The sequence below is a fragment of the Bradysia coprophila genome, chromosome II, assembly GCF_014529535.1.
Source record: "Bradysia coprophila strain Holo2 chromosome II, BU_Bcop_v1, whole genome shotgun sequence".
NCBI lineage: Eukaryota > Metazoa > Arthropoda > Insecta > Diptera > Sciaridae > Bradysia > Bradysia coprophila.
In genome coordinates this window covers 8,823,574-8,850,858 of record NC_050735.1, presented here as the reverse complement: position 1 = coordinate 8,850,858, position 27,285 = coordinate 8,823,574, and the positions used below count along the sequence as shown (strand labels likewise).

The following is a 27,285-nucleotide window of genomic DNA, read 5'->3' as shown; positions in this document are numbered from 1 at the left end:
TCTTTAAAAAAATGAAAATTATAAGTCTTTTGGTAGAAACTATCAGTTAAAAAGTTGTACCAGATTTTTATTTACTCATGAATAATGTATGCACCTCGTGCACCTCGCGTCGGTCACACTCGTTAAAACAAACAACCGCCAAGAAATCGTGAAAAAATTATTTTCGAAATAACTCATATCCTTTTAATGCCGATGTCGAATAATAGTATTTTTCGTACCAAGACAGGAAATGACGATTTCTTCAGCACCAGTCCTAAGTTTAAGGTTTAAGTTTAAGTTTAAAGGAAAATTAGGAAGTGTGCTGAAAAAATCCATTTCCTGTCGAGGTACGAACAACGTTTTGTGCACCGGACAACTGAAATAGACAAAACACATCAATTTACTTGAAAAAATTCAAACTTCACATTCACCATATCAAATTTTTTTAATGGAATAGTCATGGAAAAATTATTTCAAAACCGTTCTCCCACGATAAATCGTAAAGAAATGAATTTTTTCCCGCACGCTATATCGTTCGGGAAAACCTGATATTTCATAACAAAAAATCATGGCAAAATTTGTCGTATTTCAGTTGTAAAAAAGTTTTCGAAATGCTATGAGAGTTATCAAGGAATGGACAGAGTATTATCAACATTTTCATACATTGATGCATTTTCAATCATATCGAACTTTTTAGTGACAAACGTTTTCGAGTGCTTTGTAGATGTAAGACCCTGACTTTAATTAAGTGAATAAAATAAGCTGGATGACCGGCGAAACATGCAGAGCTCAGACGTTCATCTAGAGGGATAAATTTTATTTATTCCCTTGACTGTAAGTCATGGGTTTTACAAAAGAAAATACAACGTACGTAACACGTTCGCTATGATTAAAAATGTATGGAAATGTGATGAAAAAACGTTAAATGTTAAAATTGTGTGCCCTTTGTTAACACGATAACTTGAAATTACAAAATTACATTCCATTGAAATAAATCATTGCCAATAAAAATACTATTGAGAAGCTCCGACAAACAGTCAAGGGCTCTGGCCCACCCAACAGGTGGGACCTAGTATATTACTATATCAGTGAAGCAACGATAGTAATATCCAGTATCCAGATGAGTAAAAGGCTCGAGGTAACTTTACTCATCGCCATACGAGATATCAAGCTACTTCACAGACACTTTCCTCGCGAGGTAAAGGGATTTCACCCGTGAGAGAAAAGCCTCATTACTTCACTACTACAGTAAAATAGGATATCGATACGTGAGAAGAAAATGTAAGTGTCTGTGGACACAGGAAATATTCGTTTTCTTCCTGAAGTACCAAAACCGTCACATTCACTCACCAAATTTAGTACCGAAAGAGCTACATTCTCCGACACTTTTTTCTCTCAATTTTCATTCCCGGAAGATGCGGGAAAAGGCAATAAGAACGCATAAGATTCTATTCAGTACAATTAGGCCGTGTGTCACCGCACATTCTTTAAAAGAATTAAAAAATTCTCAAATAAGTTGACATTTTTAGTCCGAACATTTCTGACAACAAACTTGATGTAAGCCTACACGCCAAATTTTCCAACTTTCAACAAACTAATCCTCGCCGAGTTAATACTGCAAAATACGAATACGACACACAATTTGTGACTTGGACTTTGCCAAACAAAAACGAATTGACAATATAATAGCATTTCAGTTGATCGCTAACAAAAATCGAATACACACAACATTGTCCTACAAGTTCACCACACTAATTTTAACTGAAAGCCAGACTTCCACTTCCAAGGTCTTTAGGCAATATATACCTTGCGCTTTGCGTATTTGTGGGAAACATGCAAAAGTTCATCACAGTAGGCTATTGAACCCACTAAAATCTAATTTTAAATCGCTAGAATAATTCCATAAATCTAAATGTGATACTAAGAAACCACGTGTTTCAATAAGTCCTGGGAGCGATCCTGAAGACATGGACCTAATCTTTTTGGGCTGAACGGCGTACTTTCGTTCACTTTTCCAAGCCCTCTCAAGAAATATCACTAAATAACTAAAGAAATCCAACATTACATCTACATTACACATTACATTACACATTGCACATTACATTACATTACATTGTAATGTAATGTAATGTAATGTAGCGTTACAAACTGCATCTTTGATTTCTGAAGCCAATCGGCGAGATAAAATTTTTTGGTTTGCGAACTTTTAAAGTACTCACAAAAGTTCACCAAAGTGCGCTGCTGAACCCAGAAAAAGTTGGGTATTAGTAGCTAGATTCGCTCACTGAACCTTGCAATATTACGTAATATTACGTAATATTGCAAGGTTCAGGGAGCGAATCTAGACAGTCGGGCTTAACTTTTTCTGGGTTCAGCAGCGCACTTTGGTGAACTTTTGTGAGTACTTTAAAAGTTCGCAAACCAAAAAATTTTATCTTGCCGATTGGCTTCAGAAATCAAAGATGCAGTTTGTAACGCTACATTACATTACATTACATTACAATGTAATGTAATGTAATGTGCAATGTGTAATGTAATGTGTAATGTAGATGTAATGTTGGATTTCTTTAGTTATTTAGTGATATTTCTTGAGAGGGCTTGGAAAAGTGAACGAAAGTACGCCGTTCAGCCCAAAAAGATTAGGTCCATGTCTTCAGGATCGCTCCCAGGACTTATTGAAACACGTGGTTTCTTAGTATCACATTTAGATTTATGGAATTATTCTAGCGATTTAAAATTAGATTTTAGTGGGTTCAATAGCCTACTGTGATGAACTTTTGCATGTTTCCCACAAATACGCAAAGCGCAAGGTATATATTGCCTAAAGACCTTGGAAGTGGAAGTCTGGCTTTCAGTTAAAATTAGTGTGGTGAACTTGTAGGACAATGTTGTGTGTATTCGATTTTTGTTAGCGATCAACTGAAATGCTATTATATTGTCAATTCGTTTTTGTTTGGCAAAGTCCAAGTCACAAATTGTGTGTCGTATTCGTATTTTGCAGTATTAACTCGGCGAGGATTAGTTTGTTGAAAGTTGGAAAATTTGGCGTGTAGGCTTACATCAAGTTTGTTGTCAGAAATGTTCGGACTAAAAATGTCAACTTATTTGAGAATTTTTTAATTCTTTTAAAGAATGTGCGGTGACACACGGCCTAATTGTACTGAATAGAATCTTATGCGTTCTTATTGCCTTTTCCCGCATCTTCCCGCTTATGTCATTTTCGATCCTATCTTTATTCTTTCCCAAATGTGTCATGTGATATAATGAAGTCAATTTAAACTCAAATCCAGCAATTTATTGTGTGAACTGCAATAACATACACTAATTTATGTTCAATATTCATTCTGTATTAATATTAAGCGTTGCTTCACTACATTTCGAATTTCGAAGAGTTTTAAATATGATTTTCTTGTTATAAAGAATGCACTAAATGATAATGCTACGCGCGTATGCATTAATTGGTATTGCTACGCGCTGAACGAAAAATGCTGTACGGTCAACAAATGTAAACAACGACATTAAATTTTTGTATGTTGTTTTGTTCGGAATGTGACTTTGGTACTCCAGGAAGAAAAATAGTATACATACCACGGATCAAAAAGGTGTGTTTTAGACCACCTGGGTCTAAAACACACCTTTTTGATCCTTGGTATGTAACATACTATTATCAGCCGTACCGCTACCATAGTCAAACTTTCCCACACTTAACCGCATTGATAGTTTATCGAATAGTTTATTTCACTATTATATGCAAAAATGTAAGCATAGATCTTAAATTGCGAAACTTTTCCAAACATCGAACTCAAACACATTCGGTGCAGGTGAAAGGAAAACTTTTTGATTTGCTAACCGTCTTTTCCAATTTCTAAAGTTACATTTGAAAGTTATAGCTAACAGATTTGTAAAGAATTCAGTTACATTGAGATTATTGATTCTCGACTACTGTAAGTTGCGAAAACTTTAAACGACTGCTTGATGAATTTGTTCCCCTTAAAAAAAAGAAGTTTTAGCTCTACCTGATAAGAAACCGCAGTGTAACCGAACTTTTCCTGAAACACGTTTCGACGTTTCGTGTAGTCGGGCTTGCTTTTAAGCTCGACGTCACTTTGTCATTCTATTCTGCTTTGTAACAATTGAGACTAATAATGGCAACAGCATGCCGATGACGAATTTTTGTTTTAATCACATAAAGTCTTGTGTGCACTGTTTCTACTCGTTAATATTGTTTCAGAACAGTACATGTGCGAATAATGTAATCATTTACGATGTGCATATCAAATAGATCAGAGGTACGTGTACAGAGAACAAAGTTTTATTATTGTATCATCAACATCCATCGTTTTCATACATTAAAGATAGGTAATTTTATTCTCCACGTCTGCGTAATGTTGATTGTGTTCATGTTCAACACGCCACCTCCTCCGTCTAACACTTAATGAATTAAAATAAAGTTGCTATTTTTGATCAAGGCATTCAGTTTCAGTTATTTTCTCTTTTTAAAGTTTACTGTGTGTGGGACTTTATAATCAAGTAGCAACGTGGCATCGTAGGTCGTTATAATCTTCTGCTACAATAAATGAGAAATGCTATAAGTTTGATGAATAGGAAACCTTGAAGGTGTTGTCTTTGAATGTTTCTTTTTTGTTCTTTTCTTAATTTAATTATAGCGGCGTAGCGATAAATACTTAGGGAAAGACTGTATCTACTATGCGTGTGGTATAACATCTATAACATGCATGCAGACAGTAAGGAAGTGATGTAAAATTTGTGTTTATTGAACGCATTGGCACGTAGAAGAGACTTCTCACACTGATGGTTGTGTATTTAATTGTTTGACTTTGGATTCTTATAATGAATTCGTTTCTTTTCGAGTTGGTTAAGCTGAAATTTACTGAAATCTACTCGGACAGTAGATCATTGTTTGCAACTGGCAACAAAACTCGACGATGGATGAAATCTTAAACATCAAACAGGACTTAACAAGTCGCAATTGGAGACAACGGATTTTTTTTTGGCAAATTCAGCGATCGGTCAAGTATGGATTCTATGTCCTACACTGTTTCCGGTTTTCTTTAATGATTCCGATGAAAAGAGAGTAAGATGGTGGATTCGCATGTAGGGCGTCGTCCATAAATCCCGTCACCGCTTTTTGCAGATTTTTAGTTCTCCAATACTTCACAACACGCATTTCTCACTTCCGTCCAACTTCTTCCCCTTTCGAAGTATATTAAGAATTGATCAGATGTTGAGTTTCATATCAAACATGGACCATGCAAGGAAAAAATCTCATTTGCTTTCCATTGTTCGATTGAGTTAACAGTATGAGGTGTTGGAGAAATCAAAGTAGTATGATTTACAGGAATTAATTTGTGTTTCTACACAGTAGCCTTAATCAAAATTCTAAATGTTGTTTGTCACTATTAAAAAGTATTTCGACCGAACCAGTTCTTTCCATCCGTTCCCCAGGTTCCAACATGAGGGTTCGAAAATCAAACGCAGCAGAAATAAAAAATCGGTTGTCAGACGTGTACACAAATATATAGCTGACTGAATCGGTGTAGTTGAGAGCTGCCGTTAATCTACTCGTACTGCGGTTTAGCGGGTTTAGTAACGGTGCTATAGGTGCTGAGGCACGTACCGCTGCTATAGGTGCTGAGGCACAATAATCGAAAATCATTCAATCTAAAATACTTTGAAGGCGCGGTTCGTTAAGCAATGGTCCTTAATTCTAGGTCATACAATACAATGTATGTAAATGCCTTCATCATGCCCGCACGTTAGTATGTTAGTAAGCGGTCACGCAAGTCCACTACCAAAAAAGTTTTTAAAAATTTTTGGGGACGGCGGGGCATATTTACACCCCCTTTTTGACTTCTACCCTTGGCTCTAATCCCCAAACTAGAATATCTGGAATCTTGGAATCCATACAAGTTCAATGAGCTATCACACGTTACTGCATCTTCAAAATTGGCCGAGATATTGAACTTCGAAATATTGATGTTTGTTCCTATAGAAAAGTGGTTCCAGCAACTCCTAAACGTTTCTATAGATTTTCCTGAAATTTTGGTTATAGGCTAATAATGGTCCAAAAATAAGAATATGTGGCAGATTTTCAGGAACAGACTTAGAAGAAAATTTCTCTGCCACATACGACGCAGATTTTTTTGGCAAAATTTTATTGTTTCAGTCAATTTTTTGGGTAATTATTTCGCAGATGATGAGGAGAACTAAGCTAGCTTGTTTGAACTAATTTGGTGTAAAATTTAATTTTTCCGTTACGAAGCTGAAAGCGTCCACTCTAGCGATATCATTCATTTTAGAAATTGTACTTCAAAGACTGTGTCACACTTTTCTCTTCGAGATTTTTTTTGGGATTAGTTATAGCAGCACTGGTAGCACACTAACCGGAGACAAATTGGCGAGGACGTATAAAACAATTTGGCGAGAGTAAATTGAATAAGAGGTAAAATATCCAGAACATGAACAGTAAAGAAATGGACGCTTTCACTGAATCAAAGGTTACATGAAGATGTATAGAAACGCATGGTAACGCATTGAAACACACACATTTTTGATTGCGTTGCGCGACTCAGAATCAATTTTTTGTCAATGTTATAGAGCATAATATCAGACAGATGAATGGAAACGACATTCCTCTGGAAGTTCTGACACCAGTACTTCTAAAATGGATTTTTTTGTCGTCCCTCTTTTAATAACTGAAGTCGCCGTTCGGTTCTGATCATACATGTTTGTATACCATAACCATAATCTCAATGAAAACAGCTGAAACAAGTCGAAATCTTTCGGGCTAATTATATTTTTACTGTCGAAAACTTAAATTAAAATATAAGGAAGATAAGGGATGTTAAACAAGACTGCAATGACTGCAAGAACGCGACAGCATTGATAAGCTTTGGCGAATAGTAAATTAAATTTCTAAACTTTGTCAATCCCAAACTCATCTAATATAGATATACCGACACATAGAACTGAGTGCTCTTCAATTACATTTTTCTATACAACTTTGGATTTAGCAGTTGAAAGCAAGCAGATTAAATTTCAAACTCTTACCCTTGTATTGTTGTTGTAAAAGATGTCGATGTAGATATCCTTTTACATTTCCATTACGCTCTCAACTTGAACGGCTACGTGTACACCAGCAACACAACGTTCGACCGGGAACGACAAATTCAGTCCCATATGATTTTCGTATTCGTATTAAGATTTGCAACAAGGTAAATGTTCGAAACTCTATAAATGTTGAAAACAAACTATGATAATACAGCAGTACAATTTCTCATTTTGTTGAGCTTATTCAATCCAATGAGAATTAGTCACATCTGTGAGAAAAACCTACAGCCATACCTGCGTTTCAATGTCACAAAGACAATAAAGATTGAATGCAATTAGCAATCGTCTCTATTTATATTTCTAAATTCTGCGCTTCCATCCGAGTCCGAAAATCCTCAAAACCCAAACAATAAAATTCTTGAAAATTGATGGAGAACGGAAAATCATCAACGGTTTTCAAAATCCTTTGTAAACGAAATTTACAAATATCTGCCCCACGACAATAATACCTGAAAGTTGATGTCGACTTCTGTAAAGTGACCAAAGTACACAATGCTGTACAATTAACCGAAGTAGCAAGATGCCACAGAAAAAAATTAGGAACGAAAATTCCCATCTCATAGTAGCGTGACCTTAAACCAAACATGTAATTCTAAAGCATATTTTCCTGAAGTAGTATGGTGTGTGGGGTATCCATGGTAAGAGTGTTGAAATAGTATGTTGTGTTACAAGTATTGTAATGTTGATTTTTTCAGCACTAGACCCAAGTTTTCCTTACGAGCGGAGCGAGTAAGGAAAATTGGGTCGTGTGCTGAAAAAATCTCATTACAATACGTGTAACACATCATGCTTTGTGCCAACCGAGAATTGAAATAGACAAGAGCACAAAAAATCATGATTTTCATTGTAAACAATCACTCTTCAAATTTGATCGATCACATTGCTTTGCATTTTCTCAAACGAATGCTGTAACAACTCATACAAATTCCATATCAACACTGCTTTGAGTGTTGTAATATCACATCAAACGGGTGCTGAAATAAGTCACTTTACAACACTAAAATGAGTGCTGAAAAGAGTCGTATTTCAATTCTCGGTGGCACAAAACAGTTAAATGTGATTAAAAAAATGTGGAAAATGAATCCAACAAAGATGATCCTCTTTACGCAAAATTGAGATTTTCAAAGTATGTTTCTGTTATGCATTGTTATAAAGCACACAATATGTCATATAAAATGTATATGCAACAAATGTCTATAAAGAAATGGGACTTGGAAATCATACAATGGTTAAAATTTTGTAAAAAGAAAAGATGCGATGAGGATCGTTATGCTTGAGTTTGTCGGCTTTGTTAAAAGTACTCTGTAAAGTCAACTCATTGCATCAATGCACTTCAAGCATGAGTGGTACTCTAAACAGAGTAGATTCATACAAACTGTTAATACATTTTCATGGAAAATACAGTACTTTCTGCAGCTGACCACTATGATAACTCATGCTTGCATAAATGATTTTATAGGTAGACCGGAAATTCTTTATTTCTTTGTTTTCCGTACCACGAATTCTACGAAACTACTGATATCGCTGAATGTGACGCATTCGTTTGAATTCTATTCTTTCGGGATAAATTTCTTCCTTATTTTAACAATTTTCCTCAACATCTGCCACTTGTGACGCAAATTTTTCTTTCTAAAATTTTAACGAGCCGCCGCTCTGTGACATTTGAGGACGCCAGCATTTTTCGACGAAAACGATAATGCCCCACAATAACAATAATTTCCAACAATAATGCTCAAAGCACCTAGCAGGGTAATAGAGGTTTTTACACGTCAAATAGAGTAGTTTTTTGATACCAATAATACCATTAGCAGCCTTAATGGTAATTTTGCAATGACATTATGAAAAAGAGCCGTCAGAACAGTCGGAGCGTTTGCTGCGACTGAGCCCCGTACAAACCCGTACATGTATTGCGTAGTGACCCTAGTTCGTCCGTCGCCCTACTCTTACCGTAAGCCTACTGCGCCCGTAAACGTCGGTAAAGTAAAATTCTTATGAAATGTGTACGTCTTAAAAATTGCGCATAGCGCAATTACGAAGCCCCGTACGACGTTCCTTTCAAATGTAACACAAATTTCGAATTGACCTAAAATTAAGTAAGTATCATTTTCACCGATTTATATTGATTTTACAAAAATCCAAAATGGCGGCCGACGGCCATTTTGTTAGGAGGTGGAAAGTAGTACGGCTGCTTTACATTCGTTAGTACCTTTCAATCAAAAAAAAAAATGAAATTCGGTCAAAGCTTACTCGAGATATTAACAAAAAACACCACCTTCACTGTACGGCCGAGTAGCCACATATAAGCTCACTCCAAGAGACCTAGCTCACGCTCCGGTGAATCGAATTTCATAAACTTTTTTTTCCCTGATTGGTACGGTCAATACCTATCTAATAAAGCAAAATCCATCTAAATACGTTCAAATTTGGCCAACCTACAAGCAAAAACGGCTTGCCGCCCTGTACCTAGTTCACACCAAGGGGTCTAACTCACGAGTCGGTCATCCAATTTTCATAAACTTTTTTTTGTCGATCGGTATTGTAAATACCTTTCATTTGACGTATCACTTACAAGTGTAGTGCTTAAATGTCTGGAGATATCGTCGAAAAACCGTTAGGCACTTATTGGGCCCCAGCTCCGGAAGGGTCGACCCAAAATCGCCCATCTTCGAACTTAGCCTCACTATTTTGACTATCTTTCAGGGAAAAAAAATTTTTGAAATCGGATTTGATTTACTCAAGATATCGACGTGACAGACAGACGGACGGACGGACGGACGGACGGGCGGACAAAATTTTTATTGCGGATTCGTTATCTATGAACATAGGCAAACACTTTGCCCTTACCGTCTGCTTCGAATTCCATCAATTACACACGGCATCGTAATCCTATAAGCCCCTTCGTACTTCGTACGGGGCTAAAAAAGGTATGGAAATGTTCGCATACTTCGATTAAAGTACTACTTTATTTTTTGTGCCACCGAGAATTGAAATACGACGGATTTCAATATCGATAACTAGATTGAAATGTCCAAAATTACAACACCCGTTTTCATGGCTTATTACAACACTCAAACCAGTGTTGAAATGAAATTCTTATGAGTTATTACAGCATTCGTTTTAAAAAAATGCAAAGCAACGTGATCGATCAAATTCGAAGAGTGATTGTTTACAATGAAAATTCTGAATTTTTGTGCATTTGTCTATTTCAATTCTCGGTTGGCACAAAGCATGATGTGTTACACGTATTGTAATGAGATTTTTTCAGCACACGACCCAATTTTCCTTACTCGCTCCGCTCGTAAGGAAAACTTGGGTCTAGTGCTGAAAAAATCAACATTACAAAACTTGTAACACAACATACTATTCTATTACCCTGCTAGGTGCTTTGTAATGCCCCATCAAAAATGGCGACCATTGTGAATGCATACACATGGAAGATGCAATTTTCGATTTATTTTTATTTATTATTTTAAAAGGTCATCCGGATCAATATTTTATTACTGCAATCCGTAGATCTAATTTGCAGGAAGGTAGCTACACTGTGCTGGAAAAAATCTATTCACTTTATAATGCGCTGTTCAATTACAAACATCTTCCAAACATCTTGTTTTTGAAGCGTCACGTAACTAACAAAAAATTTAGTGTTGGTTGTGAAAAATGTAAATAATTTCGGTGATTTCGATGTGATTTAATTCAGATTTAATTCAGATTTTGTGCTTAAATAAATTTCTTGTGATATTTTAAAAGTTCACTTAGCGGTGAATTCAACCGTGATCCGATTTAAATATTCCATACTCTTGTTACTGTTAACGACGATTTTTTCCGTTAAACCATATTCGACTAAGTTCAAGGTGGATGTGATTTGGGTGTGAAATTTGAGGGTGGAAGTCGTAGATTTCCTTATTGTTAATCTTTTCAATTTGGCAATATTTTAAAAATGCCCGATGTACGAGTTTCTTATTTTTCGTATTTCTACTGATATATATCACAAAAAATCGCGAAAAATATCGATCCGTCCCTCCCTTAATGGTCGAAGTTTTTGCGAATTTGCTTTTATTTCATTGATGTTTTTATGCCGCTAAATCCAATCCAATCAAAAACCAATTTGCTTTTAATCTCATACGTACCTTGATCAGTCGCTCTCAATGAGTTAATGAGTATAAAGCGGGCGTAAAGCCTGTACTAATAGCGATAAACTTAATATTCTCAACACAAATCATTTTCCTTTAAATTCCATTTAATTCATTATTTATCAATGAGTATTGCATTACAATTTCACTATTCATCAAATACACATTTCTGTTTCGAATATTGACTACATTTAATCATATTTTGGTTTCTGTTTCAAAAACATTTTTTTCCATATTTAATATAGAAAAGCTTCCATTTAGTTAAACTTTAAGTTTAATCGATTATAATAAGTTTCTCATAACGTTAACACTAGAAATTATGTCGTATGTATCAACATTTAAAAGTGTTACAATTTTATTTCTTAGATCTCCATTGTATTTACAAATAAATATTTTTTACGCATTGGATTATCCTTTACTTCAAGACTCTCTAAAAATCTAACGTACAAAAATTCTTTTACATTTAAATACAAAAATTTCTCCTATTTAACATGTAATATAACATTATCAACATCATTTTATAAGATTATTTTAAAGACTTACACGTTAAATCTAAGATAAATATTTTATACATAAAATTTACGTGAACTTGACGGGCATATAATATTAAATGGTTACCTTAGTATTAATAAATATTGAATCATTTTATATGTAATGTTTGTATACGTTGTATTCTGCATTATATTTTGGGCTCCAAATATATTACAGAATATGTGGTAATTATAGACTCATCTCCTATATTGTAGATAGAATAACTTTAATGTACGGCTAAAATTGTATTTCTTTTTTTGTTTTAATTAGAGTGGAAGTAGATCCCATTTCTATGTTCATAATTACAACGTCCATAGCAACATCTTACCATATTTACGAATAATTGTAAATCGAGGAGAATTTTCTTGGAAATTGTTCCGCATGACTAGAAACTTGTTATAACTATGGAATATTCCATTTCGATTCTACAGACAACGAAATGTACAATGGAATACCATCAGAATTTACAAAGCGAGAATCATATATTATAATGTAACTTTTACTATATTCCAATGTCGTGTTTTTAATGGTTCGTCGAATGGGTTTCAATTCAAAAACATCAATTTTTTGTAAATCATGTCAGTTCAGAGAAACTTGGGTGGAGATTCGTGTCACATTTGAGACCTCACGTGACCAAAGTATGTTAACACGGATCCCTACTTTCGGGTGAATTTAGTTGCACTCCAGTGGTTCGGTGAACTCGATTTCATCCGTATGAAAGTCAGGATCCGTAATTTCTCTGATCCGTTGAGGGTTTGCATTACCTTACTTTGAGCTTGACCACGACCGACAAAATGTAGGATTTGGAAGTTACCGTAGTACTGAAAATCAACCCCTCGTCTCATATATAAAATTGCGACGCAGTAGCATTAGTCTTGATGTCCACTAACGAAAAAAGCTCTCCGTTTCTTAATTGCCTGAGAACGTCGAAGAATTTTAAAACTATGTAAAATCCAAAATTGTGGTAGCATCGATTGCTGTCTCTGTTGTATTGTTAATGAGAGACAATTTTCGTTTAATTCAAATGTAGCTACAATCTCGAATTTCTGAGATATGGTGGTGTTCCACATTACCAACCCGTTCCACATCTGCCGACCTTACTCTATTATTACTATCTCTTCTGAGTGATTCATCCCATCAAATAGTAATTACAAAAATTCAAAATTGTGACATTCTCAAAATAACCATAAATGTTGGCATACAGGTCAAACTAAAGAGAATTGTTTAAAATCACTGATTTTTCCAAATTGGGTTTTCATAGAAAAGCTCAACTTTGGACGTTTTAGTGCTTCAACCAAAATAATATTCATTATAATGTTTATTGCTCCAACTAATTGGATTTATATACATTTGAATTCTTTTCTATTTGGCAATTCATTTTATATTTTCAACCACATAGTACAACAACTTGTTTATGTTTGTTCTGCTGCATTGAACAAAAGTTTGCCTGCAATTTATTTCAATAAATTAATATTTGTCAAACTAAAAGGATGACGACTTTATTCAAAGCTAACGTGGTCGGAAATCGGTGTCTAAGTTTGCTTCAGCTATTGGTGCGCTCATACTCATACAAACACACGCTTGGTTGAACTGGTAACGAAAAGGCTCACCAGGGAATCATGTAAAAATCGAAAAGTCTCTTCAGGAAACGATCAACTTTCCGGTATGACCAGGCTAGCACTGCTGCTTCTACATCTTTGTACGGGTTTCCGACACGGCTAACCAAATATCGGAACAGAAGCCAACCCGAATGAAAAGGCCCACTAACCCAAAATTCCAATAAAACCGAATCGGGTCGGGTTATGGTCGGACTTTTAGAAAAGTTCGGGTAACCCGCTCTACTTTTGATATTTTCGTTGAATTCACTCGAGGAAAGGTGAAAATCGACATATTTTCTGATTCTGGAATTGTTGTAGTCTGTCACATGAATTGACAAATGAAGGTCTAGATTCAATGTTTCAAAAAAAGAAGCGAAAATCAAAATCTAGATTTTTATTTGTTAAATGAAATTTATGTTGGAACAATGGGTTGTGATTTTCGCCATTTTAAGAAGAGGAATGACGTTTCAGGTCTATGACGCTCAGTAAATACACAATTTGTGAAACTATTTATGTTTCAGGCATGTAGTATACGATGAATAAATTGGTTTATTGAGTCTATATCTCAATTTCAATAGATCATTGAAGTGAAAAAACAAAAAGAAAATGTTGACATTGGCGCTGGCGATCAGTTTCGACGGTCAAACCATGAACTTTCATCACAACCCATTATTTACAGACCATAACAACTTCCAAATCGGAAAATTTGTCGGATTTAACCTTTCCTCGAGTATAACTTCTGAACTACATTTCATCCAAATTTCTAACATTATCAAAAATAATTTTTAACCCAACGGAAACAATTAATCAAATTTCAGTTATATTAGTCAACCAACACAACGTTCTCGCTTTTATTTCGAATTTAATTTATTTATTTTTCTGAACCGATAAAACTAAAATAAAAATCCAATGAATTTATACCGTTGAGACGGAAATAAGCGAAAGTTATTTCTTTAAATGACAGAAGCAATCAATTCTACCAAAAATACCGAAAATTTGTCGCACAAAATTCGATTTTTCTTTCCGTATTTTTCCTGTAAAGAAAAATAAAGAAGAAGAAAAAAAAACCGATGAATGTAACGAACTGTTTTCTTTCTTCGTTCGATGTAGGCTTTATATATTAACTTCGGTAAAATAAATAGAAAATGTTTTAATTTTATTGAATTCAGTCAATCGTACCGATTTTCCGCTACTCGATATTTGATTTCGTTTATTACTTTTAGACTCGGACGACTCAAGCACAGTTTACTGTATGTACTTGACCGGGGTCGAGTCCATTGGGAAACTTTACATATATTTGCAACAAATAATTGTTCATGTCTACTATACAACCAATGCTCGACAACCGAATAAGTAGGGAGTCTATGAACAATCATACTTAGTCGTTCCTACCAGTCTATGATCGGGTAAAATTGGTTTTCATACGGCTGAAAATAATAAGAGAAAGCAAATATTGCCCAAAAACTTTCACGTGAAACATGCTACCGACTTTCGAGGGTAATTTGTTTATTGAATTGAAAAGCATTGTACAAATAAATCTCACTCAAAAAGAATTTATATCCAGAAAAGTGATATTTTTATGGTTTCAAGTTAAATGATGTGCTTGAAAAGTTTGCTTTGATTAATTTCAATTTTGTTTCGTTGGAACATCGAGTCAACAAAACTTTTAACTTATGAAAATGGAATCGACATGGGCGACAACAATTTCAATTATAGGATCGGTAGATCGCGGGCCACATTCTCTATTTCTTCTCTTTTCAATTCTGTCGAGAATAATTCATTGAAATTCAATACATTTTAGTGTGCTTCAAGAATTTAGATAAGGAATAGTGGAGTTCCAGTGAAGGAATTACAATTTAATTATATTCATTCGACACGCGTCTTCGACTCGAAATTCACACTTCTTACACATCAAAGCCCTCCACTATCGATTTGCGGTCGGTTTGCGATGGCCCACTGCCATCGGCGATCTCCACTATCGACTTTAAATCGGATAACGATAGTCCACCTACTATCAGCGATAACCCTCCGCTATCGACTTTATATTCCTTTAACTTTCACTATCACAACTTCCGTGTCCTGGGCCCATAACCTGTTGGATTTCCAGGATTGGGGAAGCTACTGAAGTATCCGAAAGAAATAATTTAGAGACAAACACGTCTGTTCCGTAAGACAATTTAATTTAGAATCAATTCTTACAAACATTGATCACTAGATTACCTTCTTATTCTCAAGCAATAGTCGGTGACTATGATTACATCAAAATGATAAGTTAACACAGACCATACCTCAGACCATACCTGGTTTGTACTTTCATTGATTGTTCTGAATTAGCTGCTGGTAAACTCTATGACAACACGAATAAAATGATTTTTCGCGCGCAGATATATACAATATGACAGATTAGGCATAAGTTGGAAATCGGAGTAAAACGGTTTCGGAGTAAAATGTTTTGTTTTTCGATGCTTATCGATCACTTGCATCCAGATAGCTGAATATTTTTCCACTATGCATTGAGACCATCGAAACCCAAAATCTAGCAATGCAAATAAGTGAGATTATTCTGAATAGTTTTTGCTACTGTCAAAATCTATGACAACACGTTTGACATGATTTCCGTGCATTTGTATCGAAATCGTGACTTACTTTTCCGCACTTGTATCGAAATAAATGTCATTTGCGTTGAGTTTGTCTCCTTTTTTATTATTTCAACGTTTCTCTATTGCAGTAGTTAATTGTGTACTGTGTTCTAAAAGTTTATTTTTGTAGCAAACAGACTCGCTTCGCTCGTTTGTAAGACTACAAAAATTAACTTTGTGCAACAATATACCAATTAATACTTTTAGCCAGAAAATTCGAAAAGTCGGTTTAAGGCGAGACAGTTTTGTCGCGTTTCTGAGCGGAAGCCTAGAAGGTATTTTCCAGTCACATAATTTCGACGACCTTTTATGAATAACAAACAGTCTGTGCCGTTAATTCGAGGGGATAATGTATTGTACCCGAAACGATTCCGGTTATGTCTGGTGTTTACAATTGTGAAAATTGGTTCATCGTCCGTGCATGCGATGAAAACAGCTGAGGTTAATTTTATATTTTAGTTTAATTAACGGAACTACGCAATCGAATTTTATATTTCACTACACGCAGTAACCGATAACCGAAAAACGATTCGAAAACGCAGAATTTAAAAATTCCATTCGAGATTCTTTATTGGCTTTACCTCAAATGATTTCCATTTTTTCCCCCTTTAATTAAATAGCTCGACTCCAATTCGAATATGCGGTCTATTTGCCAATATATCGAAAATTTATTTTCCACTTAACCCTCCGGCTCAATAAAATCGTCATCTATTTTATCACACACAGTCGCACAGATATCTGTTATTTACTACGTTCGTTTCAATTATCACCATACATATTAAGTACTGGGTATGAGATAACCAAATTTACCAGAACCAAAATATTCGCGTTCTGAAATTGATATGGCCAGTGACTTTATCATTATTTTCGCTTCATTTTCGTGTAAAATCCATTTTACGAACCTAATATCAAATTAATTTGACAAAAATTTTATCGCACATCAGCCTGTCATTATTATGTCAACTTCAATATCAAAATTTGCCAGAAATTTCGGCTAAAACATATGTGTGTAATTACGAGTAACTTAATCACCCATAAAATCGACACAACCTGTTGCAGAGTTATTTAATTAGTCGAAAATTATTATTAGCTCAAAGCAATTGCAGCGACATTAATTTTAGCTCATTTTCGGAATGTCGAAATTAGCAATTTTACAAATGTTTCATTTTATCGTGGTAGAAGAGCTCCCGGGAACGAATCGATGAAATAGAATTTTAGAAAATGGACCATTTATTTCGATGTGAAACGGGTTAGTCATTTCTCGATCCGAATCTCATCACGCTGAGTGAAAGGTAAACCCTTTTCAAAAATGTTTTTTATAGTGTTCAAGGGAATGGTAAATTAATTTTCCAAAATGTACCGTTGGTCCGTATCTTTTCCATCGTATTAAATTCTTATTTCATTGACCTTGCATTGATATATAATTCTTCGAAGGTATCTCGTCGACGCAATGTAAAATATGAATGTATTGCCTCACATTGTCTAATCCACCACCACCTTCAATTTAGAGGTATACCATTTTGTAGAACTTTTACATTTTCTTTGTCAGAGAGTTCGATTCGGAGCACAGATGAGTTTTACTGTCTGTGAAGGCGCCATTAATACAATGTGAATATTTGATGTGGAAAGACGACAGAATTTAATTTGACCATGTTTTTAATGGTATTTTCTGACGTTGCGATTATAGGAAATGAATAGTTCTATTGACAAGTGAAATATCTTCGGAAAAATCAAAGATTTGAGCGAATTTTGTTTCGCTTCAAAGTACTAGAGCAGCGAAGTTTGTGGGTAATTTTTGGTAGCACATTTAAAATAGTCCGAAATCCTAAATAATACTGTAAGTCGGTAACCCTTTGGCGCAGGCGCGCCGAGTTCTGTACGGCGTATGGGGCAGATGCCCTAAACGACTTCCTGTCGCCCCATACGTTGCCCCAGTTTTACGTATTTCTTTTGTTTACCAAAATTTTGCCCCATACGAGCTGACAAAAAGTCGGTTCGTCTGCTTTGGCGGTTATACCGCAACTGTAACAATTCTCGTGAATTTAAGAAATTGTAACTTGCCACCTTAATGCTAACAGTGGTTCTACGATTCGTAACTTTTAAGGTTACTGTCAAATTACAAATTCTTGAATTTATGAGATGATTCTCCTATTTTCGTATGTCAAAATATTTGTAGCTTGACAGCTGCATGTATAAAATTCCATAAAGAACTGTAAAGTTATGAATTCTTCAAGTTACGAACGCTATGAGGATCTACGGCCTGGGCATCGATTCTCATGCCTTCTTTCCTTTAAGGATTTTATACACGCACCTGTTAAGTTACTAACTTAACTCATAATATAGTTAAGAAAATGGAGATAATCCAATCTGTGCTCAAATTCTCATGCCTTCTTAAATTTAAGAATTCCTCACTTGACAATTGTTATGGAATTTATATATGTATAACTGTCAAGTTACGAATTCTTAAAGTTACAAACAGCATGAGAATCTACAACCGGACGTTAATCATTTTATAGATGAAATGTGTACTAGAAATGTGATAAAGTTATTCAAAAATCTATTACATTTGAGCTTTTGTTTCCTTGTTTAACCTTACAAATAGTATTTGACATGCTTTTGACAGAGAGATGCTAATATGACGACTGGGTCGCTTCGACATTAGCAACTCTCTGGCTTTTGAACAAATCGCAAGAAAAAGAGGAATTAATCGAATGGAAAAGCGAATTTTATCGCAATAGAAGGAACATCTTTTTTAATAATTGTGTAAAGAGAAAATACTTCTCTGTTCTCAGGATTGTAGAAACTGCTGGTCAAATTTTCAATTTTAATAATTTTGTACAGCCAAAATGTATTCTGCGATCGAATTTCGTTTTCCTGCGATCAATTCTACTTTTTCTGCGATCAATTCTGTGATCAGTTTAAATACTTCTCTTACTATTTTGTAACCGCGCTGGGAGAAACACCCACTCCGAGTGTAAAGCGAAGAAGGTATGAGTAGAAAGACATGTCGCAATTTCCCAAAAAAAAACTCCCACGATTGTGTCAATTTTACTAATAAGTTCCTGAACCTTTAACGTGTCTAACGGATCGCACTTCACAGACACAGACGACGTATCTCTTTTATATTTTTTTTTTCACTTAACCACAGACAATTTTACAAGAATTCCTAGATTGTGATAAGATAACGAACAATGTGAACAATGCGATTATTTGAAACGTTGTTCACCTTGTCAACGATATCCGGTAAATTGAAAATCTCAAACTCACAGCTCAAAGTTTTATCAATTCCAGTAGCATGTAAGTTGATATTAAAATTGAATGAAATCAGAGTGTTTCTATGTGATCCACATGATCGACAAAACGGTGATAAGGTCGAAGCCAATCGATTGTTTTTCAGCCAAATTTTATGGATTTCTACTGAATTTTTCGAAATATGTAAAAACGTGTTCGATGAATTATTAACTTCCGGATTGGTCTGATAAAATAAAACTGCTTCGAGGGAACGGATTAAGATTTTTTTTTGTAGATTTCGTTTAGCCAGTCGTGCCGTTGTCATTCGACATTGTACGTAAATGATTTATTATTTCTTTGCGATAAGTTAAGTATATAGAAAACGGCTTAGTCAATCTCAGATTAATTCACTGATTATGGTTGTGCGGTATGGGTACACATGTTTGGATCTGGAACATGCTCTCAGATTTTATGTAATGTTCAAGTTCAAAATTTTACGTGAGGTTATTGTAAATTCATAGACTTCCGAAATATTCCATGGAATTTTAAAGTTATCAACTGAAGTTGTGAACGGATTGATTTTGTGAAAAAGATGCAAAAGAAATCACTCGAGCCTAAACTCGATAGATTAGACAATACATGTGACATGAAACACGTGGCTAGACCCCTGAAAATGGTGTTAGAATTAAAAAGAACCTAAACGGTTTTGCGAATAAAATGTGTGACGAACATCGGTTTGACAGATTGACAGTTCCAGCGCAAAATTTGAATTTCACACATGTTACGAGAACAATGTAAAAATAATTCGGTTCTCTGTCCAACTTTCAGTTAAACTCTATGTGGCAATTTAAGAAGTGACTGGCAGGTCAACATTTCTCGTGAATCAGCGTTCATTGAAATTAAAGTTTCTGTTTGATTAATTGCCAATAATTTCAAGTTAAAGATTATACACATTATTGAAGCACTTGAGTTGACGTATTGTATTGATAAAACAATAAAAACAAAATTTTTCAGAATGGACCTGGTCTACAATCGCAAATTTGTACTGAAAGATTACGTTGTCTAATCTTCGGAAATAATTTTGACTTACAAAAATCCCATTATAATTTTTACTCTTATCCCAAGTATAAGATAAGAGTTAAGTCCAGTATTTTAGCGAAGGAAAAACAAAAATCTCATCATTTCGTAGTGATAATTTGTTGAAACAACGAAGAAAAGAATACTAAACTGTGCTGAGAAAAATCAAAGGATTACACAATGTTGAAGCGTTAGTAGTTTTGATTTTTATCTAATTTACTAAAGTTTAATAAGCAACCACCTTTGTGGCCGGTGTCTCTTTTCGAGTTTTTACGACGTTTCATTTTCAAACTTTTCTATCTTTCTTTGTGCTTACGTTACTGCGCATATTGAAATTGCGACTCAAAAATGAAAATTTTCTTTTTTCTTACTAAAAATTTTCCAATTCGAATTGCAGAAGTTCTACTTGTGCTATCTTGCTGTGCACTAGCCACAGTACGCAGTCAGCAACCATGTCTGGGCGCACCAGCACATCTTCCTCATAGCTTTGCTGCCGCACCGGAAAGCTGCAACGCATATATACTTTGCATGGGTGCTCAAACCATTCGCGGACAAACCTGTCCGGTAGGCATGCTCTTTGATCCACTGACCCAAACCTGTGGCCAATCATCTTGTGATCAATGTTCACCATTCGGAATACAAAATTTGCCGCATCTAACCGACTGCGCTCAATTCATCCGCTGTACCATGGGACAAAGAGAATATGCCACTTGCCCGAACGGTCTATGGTTCGATCGCTCAATTTCCAATTGTAACTATCCACATTTGGTTGACTGTCCCGGACAACCGACAGATCCAACAGAGTGGCCCACCGATCCCACCGAATGGCCAACAGATCCAACTGATTGGCCAACCGATGATCCATGGCCAACCGAGCCATGGCCACCAATACCAACCGATCCGCCAGGTGATAGACCTGTATGCAGAGGACAAGTATTCCATGCCCATCCAACCGATTGCAATCGATATTTCATTTGCATAAACGAAGTCTTATGGGAACATAGTTGTCCGGGTACTTTGCACTGGAATCAGCTTAGAAATGCGTGCGATTTGCCAGAGTCGGCTGGATGTCTTTGGCGTCCAACTGGACAGCCAACAGATCCCCCACTACCAACAACCGAACCACCACTATTGCCACCGTCTACTAATCCACCGTGGGCAGAAAATTTGGAAGATTAACAACTGAATCAACGTGAACGATAAGATGGGTGCAATTTATTTTGTTTCTGTTCTACTCAGTCCTTGCGTGATCCGATAGCTCATTTTAATTTTACTTCAAATAATAATAGACTTGTTGGACCACAGTTGTTCGAACCTCAAAAGCCAGTGTTGTTACCATCAACAAAATTGTAGATAATAAGATCAAAAATTGTGTATTTTAATAAATTCTTTTATATATATTTACATTTACGAAGACAATTTGATTTTTGTTTTTCTTACTTTTTTTTCTCGCGCCCATCTTATTGTAGTGAAAATTCATCGGTTTGGTTATTAAAGATTTTATTCTGCTAATTGGGGTTTCAATCAATTATTTGCAACGTGTGTGGAAAAATTATGGGACGCCTCAGTCTGAAACTAGCTGTCCAGGCCAAAAACCCAAAATATGTCCCTAAGAGCAGAGCTGTCCTGGAATCCTGGTTTCTGATCGTTTAGTTTAAACAATAAAGAAATGCTTAGATGGAAAGAAAGCATAACTTTAATAGCTATTTTCATAATATGTGTCTAAATGGAAATTTTGCCCGAAAATTGTAACTCGAGGCGAAGCAGAGGTTGACAACACATCGTAGGCGCATAATTTGACTTTAGGCACAAGTTCGGATCATGATTTTATGTACGGCAATTTCATCAAATTTATATTAACGTATTGCACGAGGCCGCAGGCCTAATGGACTTTGCACGGAGCTTCACACGACGATTTATAGGAAAAGTCGATCGACCTGTAGAGACGCCACAATTTTTTCAGTACTTCATTCTATCAGGTGAAATAACATGAAATGTCGTAGCAGTGAAGTTATTTCTAAAAAAAATTAGATCGCTGACATTAGTTTAAATGTACTAAAAATGTTAAAATTTACGAAAATCAATTACATTTGAGCTTTAGTTTTGAAACATCATTTTCCTATGCAACAGAGGCATCTAGCACCTATGTAAAGTTTATAGCCTTCAGGGCTTTAAAATTTGCCGACGTTAGCCAAGAAATGAAGTTTTCTTTTTATTGATACACGTATGCGCGTAGTAGAGGTCAGACCTTATGAAGGCGTATAGAAAGTTTTGATTGTTTGTGTGCATTAGCTGAAAAACAGCTGACTGAAATTGCATGATGAAATTTCACTGTCTCTAACTGTAAATTTGAAGATAGCAAAACGAGACTTATCTCGAAGCTTTTATCGCACCGTTTAACATATTTAAATTCTATTATACATTCTACATAGCCTGAAGTAAATTTCCTATTCATCTCAATAGTTATTAAAGTAGAAAATCGTCCACAATGATTATATGTTGGCTTGAATTCACTTCAATGGACATTATTTGATGAGAATTAAGATGCTGGTATTGAATCAATTGTTTGACAGAAGTCAATATAATATAATCCAACATCTTATAGTTTACAGAAGAAATTCTCTTGTACATGCAGAGCCATCAACCGTTGCGTTGGCGGTTGGTGGCAACAAAAGCATATTACTCTGTTGTAACACGATCAAATTGGTGGTGAAGTTTTGGTTACATGTTACAAGCTCATTTGTTTGACTTATTGTTCAAAAGTCCCCTTACTGACAATTATGAATTACCTTCCCATCGCTTTCAAGCAACACGTTGTTTTAAGGGATGTGGGATGCACTTTAGTCTAGAGACTAATTGTGGGATTAAGTGAATTTATTGTACGTGGAGCATAATATGTTTGTCATGGGAATAATTAGATTCTCATTCATTTGATGAATTTGTTCTTCCGTTTTGATTGCTACTTCATTTGTAATTGGTGCAAATAAAAGAACAGAACGGTCGTTCTGATTGAGTTTTGTGATCGGAATTTCTGAGTTGATGAGACTAAAGTCAAGACTTTTTTTTATTTGTTCGTTTGCTAATCATTGCCAATGTTTGCTTCGTGCCTGTGACACTAGTTACCAGAGTGACTTAAAGAAAATAAATGTTGAATGAGTCAGGACATGTTATACGCATTTATCTTCTCATGAATCTGTATTAAAATTTAATTAGCTCGATGTTATCCGATCGATAATCATTGCTAATTAAAACCAGAAAGAAATATTTTGCACAGCATATTGATAAGGGGATACCAATCGAATGGTATTTTAACAGAGTACGTTGAGCAAACACAATCACTTCGAACCAAATATTTGACGAACGAACAGCAGGATGATTACACGTAAGTTACAAATCAAATATTTCCTCTTCGTAAACGTTTCGATGAAATCTGAATAAATTTAAATTAATTGTTACAGAATCACTGTTCGTTGTAGCTTGTCTAGCTATATACGTTCGAGCTCAGCAGCCATGTCTGCACGCTCCTCAAAATCCACACAGGTAACGTGAAATAGTAACGTGAAATAGAGAGTGATTAAAGTTCTATTAAATGTGACATTAACTTCGACAGCTTTGCTGCGTCGCCACGTTCGTGTGCCCATTATATCATATGCATGGGTGGCAACGTCATTGATAATCCAGAACAACAATGTGGACCGGGACATAATTTCGATCCACCAACTCAGACATGTGGTCAGACTTCTTGTATGGAATGTTCACCATTCGGAATACAAAATCTACCACATCCAGATGATTGTTATCAATACATTGAGTGCATATTGGGACACAGGCGCATTGTGACATGTCCAAATGGTTTAATGTTTGATAGAACCGTAGGACAATGCAATGAACCGCATCTGGTTCAATGTCCATATGATCCATTTCCAACGGACCCATGGCCAACAGATCCGTGGCCAACAGACCCATGGCCAACAGATCCATGGCCAACGGACCCATGGCCTACAGATCCATGGCCAACGGATCCTCCAGGTGGCGCAGAACCAGTTTGTAGAGGACAAGTTTTCCATGCACATCCCACCGATTGTACTCGATTCTTTATGTGCCTGGATGAAGTCTTATGGACTCATCAATGTCCGAGTGATTTACATTGGAATCAGCTTATTAATGCTTGTGACTTCCCCGAATACGCTCGTTGTCTCAGTGGTGGAGGTGGAGGAACGACAACTACAGGTAAAATTGGCACTTGTATTCAAGTTAAATAAAGTTAAATGTAAAAATTTACTGCAGATCCACCGCTATTTCCACCGGATCCAGAATATCCAATATATCCCACGGATCCCCCACTGGATCCTCCAGAAGATGAATATCAGCCATGGTCATTACCAGCCCTTTTACCACCCAGAAAATAATTAATTGAAACCGGGACGTGGTTAGTGTTTCAAATGGAGCACGCATAGAACATAAAACTACAATTTTACTGATACAAATATTTGCAATAAGAAATGGAAGGATATGGAACAATTTTCAATTTAGGGTGACAACAATTATGTAATCAAATTCTGTTTTTTTTTATAATCGATTAAATGGGTGTAAGGTAAGGATATATAATACTTTTTGTACTCTGCGAATAAATCATAGCTAACGAATATTTAATCAATTCTTTTAATTAAGAAATCAGTAACTTTGATTCAGTCAGATCCAGATGTTCCCTCTCAGTCACACTGCCTACTTTAAAATAGTCAGAAGATCAGCGCTGATAAAATTCATAACTAAAAAAGACACTCAGTTACCTAGGTTCGTTGACTCATAGTGCACCGAATGATGCAGAAAAAAAAATATAGAACCTTGTTCAGGTTCAAATTTAACGTTTGTTGGTTTGTCTTAAGTAGTTCCTGGAATTACTTAGAATTTTTCTTAGGTCTACTAGGTAGATATATCATTTAACGAGATTTAACCTGTCGCAAACGGCAAGCATATCAACAGTTTTACTATTCAAACTATTACTTCATTTGATCGACGATCTTCATAGATTGATTTCAACAATATTTTACTTCATTTGTCGTTAATTATTGCTGTCGTTGTCGATAGCAGATGACAGCCGTCTGTTCTGTGACAGGCTCGGTAACAGTTTAAATCCTGTATATGATTCTACTTTGATTTCTTCAACAAAAACACAATCGCAAAGCATTGACCACAACCACAAATTTCTTATTACAACAAATACCACTCAATCTACTCCCACAACCGCAACACCAAACACCAGTGTGTTGGAATTGCAGTCTACGCATAAGCTTACTGAAGCCATAAGAACGTTTCCTGTTGAAATACAAATGATTGGGACAGCCTTTTGAAGTAGTTGCTAAGGAAGTTGCAAGAACCATTTTCCTTTTACAAATTTTGCAACTACTTTTGCAGCTACTTCAGGCGTAGTAGTTGAAGAAGTTGCAAAAGTTGTTGCTGAAAACATTTTCCTTTTACGAATTTTGCAACTCATTTTGCAACTACTTCAGGCGGGTGATTGGGACAGAACTGTGATTCAAGGCGACCATTATTATAGTCATTCTCATGAACGTATCTCGGATGCAAGGAAACAGGAAACACGACGGTTTCATAGACGTATGTGACTTAGTAATTTGTGACAAAATTACTAATTTACGATCTTGTGACAACATCACCATCGATGGTAAATGTTACCAATTACATGTAGATCCATGTGGATGTGGAAGTGGAAACTTCAGCAAAGAGGACTTTACGGCAGCCATACAAAAATTCGAAGAGCCTCCATACAGAGTCGTTATAACACAAGCAACCAGATCTTATGCATATAATGAAACTACGAAAAGACAAAGGCCATTCGTACACTTACGTATTCTTCGACTCACATGAAAGATACAACAACGGCAGAGTTACCCTCTTTTCGACCAAGCATACGGAAACAACGATTCGTATGTCAAAGTTTGCTGCATCTATTTTACGAGAGACGTATTCATTGAATTCTACACTGGAGAATATAAATGGGCAATGACTAATATAATCATCATACCAATAACATTCACAATCGATGACATTCCAATCGAAGAAACATTAGCCATAATTCCTGGAAGCAACACTGAGCAAATATTCAAAAATACATTCACACTTCCTAACATCTCATCCCATTCCAAGTATCTCATCGATCCGAAATAAATTCATGCTTGAAATGGATTTCTTACAATCGCTTTTCATTAAATGTGATATGCAAAATGAAGTGTCAGCATTTAAGGTAAATTTAAACTTTTAGTAATTCAGAATGGAAATAAATGAAAGATGAGCAACGACCCAATTCGAACGAGAATCGTTTCCATCCATTCCCATGTAAGGCGAGGAACGACCCAGTTCTTAATCCGAATGAGAATCGTTCCCATCCATTCCCATAAAAGGTGAGCAACGAACAATGAAAATGAATTATTCATTCCCTGCTTCAATGGATGCGTAATTTGCACAATGTTTCAGACATTCATGCAACCCAATTTTTGGTCCACCTAATACATTTATTGCGGTAATTTTATCAGAATATACACCAGGTTCACAATTTCATTGCAAGGGACTCATAAAAGACACATTCAACTATTTCACAATATCAGAAAAACAATAAAAGTTTTCAGATCAACACCACATCCAGCAATTAACAATAAGTGGTACTAGATTGAACAAGTATTCAAAATCAGAAACAATATGATTGTAAAGTGTCCATTCCACTCAACAAAAAGTACTACGTTAGAGAGCCGTGAGAGGACAAGCTGTCAAATAAACAAAGAAATTTTTTTTAAACAATCAATTTTGTCTCTCACACGGATAGATTTTTTTGGTAAGAGGAGACTAAGCATAAAGCTGCAATCGCTGTTCACCGTTTTGGGTCTCCGTTTAGATATTGCGCATGCGTACAGAGAGAATTGTCTCTCTGCGCATGCGCATTTTCTAAACGGAGAC

General features: G+C 35.6%; 2 protein-coding genes across 4 annotated transcripts; both read left to right on the top strand.

Annotated features, from left to right (window-relative positions):
- The first annotated feature begins 903 nt into the window (after positions 1–903).
- LOC119071189 (protein obstructor-E-like) lies at positions 904–21,828 on the top strand. Of its 2 annotated transcripts, XM_037175978.1 has the most exons (4): positions 904–917; positions 2,823–2,827; positions 20,484–20,506; positions 20,714–21,828. In XM_037175978.1, exons 3-4 carry the CDS (start codon positions 20,497–20,499, stop codon positions 21,493–21,495), a joined length of 792 nt encoding a protein of 263 aa, XP_037031873.1. In that variant the 5' UTR covers positions 904–917; positions 2,823–2,827; positions 20,484–20,496; the 3' UTR covers positions 21,496–21,828. The 2 variants fall into 2 exon arrangements, with proteins under 2 accessions (XP_037031873.1, XP_037031862.1); XM_037175967.1 differs by lacking the exons at positions 904–917; positions 2,823–2,827 and having other exon boundaries at positions 20,341–20,506.
- A 1,732-nt stretch (positions 21,829–23,560) lies between these two features.
- On the top strand, positions 23,561–24,969 carry LOC119071176 (probable chitinase 10). 2 transcript variants are annotated; one of them, XM_037175954.1, is made up of 5 exons: positions 23,561–23,698; positions 23,775–23,856; positions 23,927–24,296; positions 24,342–24,546; positions 24,604–24,969. In XM_037175954.1, exons 1-5 carry the CDS (start codon positions 23,689–23,691, stop codon positions 24,723–24,725), a joined length of 789 nt encoding a protein of 262 aa, XP_037031849.1. In that variant the 5' UTR covers positions 23,561–23,688; the 3' UTR covers positions 24,726–24,969. The 2 variants fall into 2 exon arrangements, with proteins under 2 accessions (XP_037031849.1, XP_037031842.1); XM_037175947.1 differs by having other exon boundaries at positions 23,927–24,546.
- Positions 24,970–27,285: the final 2,316 nt, after the last annotated feature.